The sequence below is a fragment of the Triticum aestivum genome, chromosome 7D, assembly GCF_018294505.1.
Source record: "Triticum aestivum cultivar Chinese Spring chromosome 7D, IWGSC CS RefSeq v2.1, whole genome shotgun sequence".
In the NCBI taxonomy this organism is placed as follows: Eukaryota; Viridiplantae; Streptophyta; class Magnoliopsida; order Poales; family Poaceae; genus Triticum; species Triticum aestivum.
This window is the reverse complement of record NC_057814.1, coordinates 235,017,653-235,023,252: the sequence shown is the minus strand read 5'-3', so window position 1 is coordinate 235,023,252 and position 5,600 is coordinate 235,017,653. Positions and strand designations below refer to the sequence as shown.

General features: G+C 45.9%; 1 protein-coding gene across 1 annotated transcript; it reads left to right on the top strand.

Annotated features, from left to right (window-relative positions):
- Positions 1–411: 411 nt before the first annotated feature.
- LOC123164767 (glutamic acid-rich protein) lies at positions 412–4,429 on the top strand. Its single transcript, XM_044582325.1, has 3 exons — positions 412–1,323; positions 2,602–3,739; positions 3,875–4,429. The coding sequence occupies exons 1-3, from the start codon at positions 1,246–1,248 to the stop codon at positions 4,345–4,347; spliced, it is 1,689 nt and encodes a 562-aa protein (XP_044438260.1). The 5' UTR covers positions 412–1,245; the 3' UTR covers positions 4,348–4,429.
- Positions 4,430–5,600: the final 1,171 nt, after the last annotated feature.

Here is a 5,600-nt window from a genome sequence, read left to right as displayed (position 1 = left end):
ATTCTTGAGTACTTATTCCGCTGCAAGTAGTTCTTCGCTAAGGAATTTCCTCACCCGCAAATTCCTCAGTGAAAAATTCATAAAAATCGCCTATTCACCCCCCCTCTAGTCGATATAATGCACTTTCACGCCAAAATTGTTTCCCCAGCGCCCCCGGGCGCCCCAGCGTGCCGGGTTCGGCCTGGGTCTGCCAGCGGTAAATTCGGTCCTAATCAACGAAAAATGGGTTTCTGGGGACGCGACTGGCTGATTTCTCGACGCCGGCGATAAAAAAAGGCCTTGAGGAGGCTTGTTGGGGGCGCGGCTGGAGATTCTCTAACTCTATCTTATTGGAATAAACTAGTATTGATAAAAAATTACTGAAAAAAGAATGAATACACTTGTTGCCCAAAGACGCCTGCCACCACACATGGCCTCGTTACGCAATCGGAAGTGAACCTCACTATCCATACTGCTGCTTTGGGGATCTTCGGTGCGGCGAAGCAAGCTAGCAAGAGGAGGACGGAAGAGGATACAGCCCACGCTCCATTCCTCTTCCTCCTGGCAAAATATCCGCACGAGTCCTACCGCGTGCGGCGGCCGGAAGGAATTCGCTCGGATTGAGCGCTCCACCGCTGGGATCCCGCCGTTGTTCGCGCGAGAATCCACGTCTACCGGGGCTGCGATCCTCGCATCGCGGCTTCCCGTCACATCTTGACCGAGGAATTTCTGTGGAGCCGCCGTGGAGTCACCGGAGGCTTCTTCTGCGGTGTCCAGGGCGGCTGGGTCGTGTCCCGTTCGGGGTTGATGCGCGGCGTCTCCGGCGCCACTGCTGCGACGTACGGCCAGACTGGTGCTTCAGATCGCGGAGCCGGCCCGGGGTTGTCCTTCCACTTGCTGTGGCTGTGGTTGGGGATCGGTGGTGGGGAGTAAGGCCTGGGGAGTGAGCAGATGGAAGAGGACTGTACTTTACTATTCTCGCTACCACTTGGATTTCGCTCCAGTTAGAGAGTAGATTAGCCTTATCTTGCTTGCCGATCAGAGCTTAGAGTGGTCTGGTCGTGCTCGCCGGAGCAGGTTCTTGGTGGTTTTTGGGAGCAGTTGCTCAATCGCTGCAAGCAGAAGCATAATCGGGAGTTGGTTTGTCTGAGGAACCAGTCTGTGTGTGGTGGAATCGCGCAAATCCAGCTTTGCAGGGTTGCTGCAGCTGGATATGGTGCATGCGAAAGAATCTGGAGAGCTTGTTCGATTGCTTTGCGTCACACAATGTCTCGGTGCTTCCCATTCCCGCCTCCCGGGTATGAGGCAAAGCCCAGGAGTGAGCATAAGGATCTGCTAAAGAAGGTTCATGCTTTTACCTTTAAAATCACTTGCAAATAAGGCTGCACTTTATGCTTCACACAACTAGGCGGTGCTAGACTAACTATGCAGTCGGTGAGATGATGAACATGCCTGAAATGAGAAGGGACCTGTCCTGCTGTTTGCGGATTAACATACACTGAATCATCTTCATCTGTTGCAAATAGAGCGTCGATGTTGATATATTCTTGTCAGTGAGGTTATTTTCTTGTGTAGAGACTGTTTGCCATTTTTGTGTGCCGTGTTTTTGAAATATTGTCTGTATCTAGCAGGAGTCACAGCTACAATATTTAGATTATTTTCTTGTTCTTTGCTCACAAGGAAGGTGGCCATAAATTCGTATATAGTGAAGCAACTTATATAGCATTCCATGATACTATGGAACTAGCTCACGTATTTGCAAAATGTTCGAGGCTTAATTAATTATAAAGAGGGGGAGAACATTTGCTTATTTAAAGATTAGAAAAGCCTATATATTTTTTATTGCTAGCAGACATGTTCCTTTTACTGTCACAAAACATAAAACAGGAAAAGACAAGCCCTACAGTATTTCTCTTTATATTTGCCCCTTTGTAATCTAGGTTGGGAATTTGGGATGGGTAGTTATTTTTTAGAGCAACACTATTTCCTGCCTTAGAAGGACAGCCTATCCTCACGATAGTTCATATGCTTCAGTTATGCTGGATCATTAAGATATTCACTAAATAATCTTTATACCGTGATCTACAAAATACCTATATGTTCAAATTTCATGTTGCCCTTGCTGAAATTGTTTCTCTAGCCTCTACTACTATGAGAATGGCTACCCTGTTAATATGGCAAGACTTGGATATCCACTTTTTACTATCTTATAATGCTTTGTACTAACTATTACTGCACGTTCCTACTATTCTTGTATTACCTAGAGTACATGGGTATAAAGTGTAAATGTTTTCTTGGAGACGTTGGTCTACTTGAAGTATGCTTTCCTTGTGATCCATCTCTAGAATTATTCGTCCACACAGAACTTAAATCCTGGCTTAGATCAATGCAATATATCCTCGATCATCAAGCTTGGTGTAACATATATGGCTGATTATCTGTGCAAGTAACATGATGGTGTTTGATAGAAAACCGCAGTGAGGTCTTGATTTTATTATGATTTGTATTGAATATGTACTCTTTTATCTTTATTTTGCTTGTTTAATTGTATTAATATTCAACCTGTGGCACCATTTCTACATTTACTGTTATTAACAATTAATCTGTGGCAACTTTTTTCAGGAAAATCACAAGGCAAAGAAGCACAAAAAGGAAAACACGGATGTGGGCAAAAGAGAAAGAAAAGAAAAGGATCGTGGTTATAGGAAAGATAAGCACAAGAAGAAACACAAAAGAGAGAAGCACAAAGATAGGAGAGGGAAGAAAGAAAGAGATAAAGACAAAAGACAAAATTTGGAACTGGGAACCCAGAAGAAGGATGATCTTGACAATAGAAGACCCAAACAATTAGTGCATAATGAAGCAGTCAAATATAGCAAACATAAAGATGACTTGGCTACCCAAATCACAGGCCAAGAAGGTCATGCAAACCACACCAGGAGTAATACTGGCAAGTTGCTTCCTCGAAGCATCGAGTCCTTTGGTGTTGTAGGTTCTAAAGAGAAGGAAAGAACTTCTATCAGTAGAGTGAATGGGAAATCCAGGCAAATTGCTCAGCACAATCATGCCAGTGAAAAGGGAAAGAATAAAACTAGAATCTTGAGTGGTACGAGCCTTCAACTTGGGTCAGCTGAAAAACGTTCTACCAGAATACATGGTAGTAGTGGAGTGCGCCTGCAACAGGATAGCTCTAAAGGTATATTTGTTACTACCACAGCCTCTCAACAGAAGTGCAGAATTACACCGAGTGCAAATGTTGCGCAGAGAACTGAACAAGTGGACCAACATCCAGATGGTTCTTCTCATTCTGCATATGGAAAAAGTGACAGCGTGAGCACCAAGTGGATGGCAGAGAATAAAAAAGGGAATGCCGACAATTTTCATTTCGGGATGGATAAGCAATCGGCAAGAGGCAAAAGTGGAGCAGATCAAGGGAGTGCAAAGATTAAGGAGGCAAAAGCTAATCATCAGAAGAGTGTTAAAGATGGAGATAAAAGGCATGGTGTAAATCAGAAGGTTGTTAAAGACAGAGATAGAGATTGCAATGTAAAGAAAAGAAAGGCTAAAGATGGTAATGAAGGCAAAACGAGGGAGAAAAGAAGTGCTATAGATGAGCAGAAACACAGAGAGCTTGACGGAGATGGGGCAAGCAACAACTATATTCATGATCTAATGTACTTGGCTCATCTTAATGGGAACAAGTTCACTTCTGATGATGTCAAGAAAAGGAAAGGCTTAAACGCTAACAGTTCTCTACATGGTGAGTTTCTTTACTCGTTATCGTGGGGCTGATTTTATATGTGTGTGTACTCCTTGGAAGCATACGCTTAGATTTAGATAGCCTTCTAGCTATGGTTTTGATTTTATTTTAGGCTCACTTGCATAATGTTGGCAGATCATCATAGTATGCCATTGACTAAGATGCCAAGGACGTCTCCTGCAAATCATCTTTGTGTGAATGGGGAAATCTTGAAGCATTCTCACGGAACTGCACCTACATTACCAGTGGGCACAAATCCTCGTGAGGCAGGCAGGCTTGAAGATAGCAAGGACTGCACCAAAAATGGCATGACCGGACTCCTCTACCTAGAGGAACACAATTCTGCAGTCTCTCCATCCAGCTATGGCAGCAGTGAAGTCTCTCTGGCACCAGCTCACCCTGATACCAAGTATCTGAGCCAAGTGTACTCCGTACCAGCGGCTGACGACCGCTCAGAGTACATTGATCAAGACTGGTTGTTTTCTGGAGACCGTGTTCACCAGAAAACAACGATGTTTGAGGCCGCAGAAGCACCCCAGGTCTGGGCTGAAGCACAGCTGATCGATTCTGCTGATGTAGTTGCTCTGCCTTATGTTGTTCCTTTGTAATGTGAAACTCCTCCATTATGCGCACATGAGACGGCTTTCATAGTTTTGGGCTATGATCAGGAAGCGCAGAAGATACGATTCACTTATTTGTTTTGCTGTCATGCCAGCATGGTTTTGGTGACGAGATTTCTGGCCACTAAACTGCCAGTGACACCAGTTGAGGGTTTTGTTATCTGTAAGGTTGTGCTGCATATCAGATGATACGACGGCCGACGGGCACACTTGAGATTCTGTACATGAAGCGATTGGATTCAGCGGCAAGTGTTGCTCCTGCTGTACCACCAGACAGTATGGCGTTTTTCTTTCTTTTGCGAAACACAGTTTTGGCGTTGTATTTGTAAAAAATTCACGAAAGAAATGTTTACAGGCCAAGGAACTCGAAACACGAAAAATGAAGTGTCCCTGTGTGGCCTGTGTTTGAACAAGAGCTTTCTGAGTTTTGTGGCCTGTGTTTGCTTTGAGTATCCGTTCGTATTAGTTTGGCAGGGCCATGGGCATGGTTTATGCTCTGCAGTTTGAGATTCTGAGTTTGCTGTTTTAGGCATCTAACTGATTGCTAAGAGCATCTATTCTGAGTTTGCTGTTTTAGCCATCAAACTGATTGCTAAGAGCATCTCTAGCCGACCCCTTAAAACCGCGACCCTTAAATCACGGAGAAGGGCCGAGAGATCAGAGATTTGAGGGGCGAATTCTTGTGCGGCCGAACATGTAAATTTTAAAAGAAAGCATTCCCGGGCGAAATTGAAGAACACATACTACATGCATAGTTTGATCATATCTACATTTGGAAAGTATTTTTTACATTCCGATGCTGCCGTACCCTAATCTAGGCAAAATTGGAGCTCACCAAAGCTCTCCGGGTGCGGCGGCGCTCACTCGTCGTCGGAGGAGGAGACAAGGTCGATGTACTTCTTGTCTTGCTCTTCCTGCTCGCGGCGCCATGTGGCTCCCCGCGCCGGATGAGCTCCCAACGCCGGAGCGCCGCACATGGCGGAGGTCGTACTCCTCCGTCTCGTGGTGGAGGAGGGCACCGGGAGCCCGTACTTGGTGTAGCACTTGGGGGCGCGCTTGTGCGCCGCGTCGGAGGTGACGCAACGCCTGCGCTCCGGGTCTTCTCTGCCACCGCACCGGCCAGAGCTCCACATCGTCGCAGGTCGGTAGGCAGGGGTGGCGGATTTCTCATCGGCGACGAGAAATTGAAGAGGGGAATAGGGAATCGCGGCGGCAGGGGGCTAGGGTTTTGGCCCGTATAC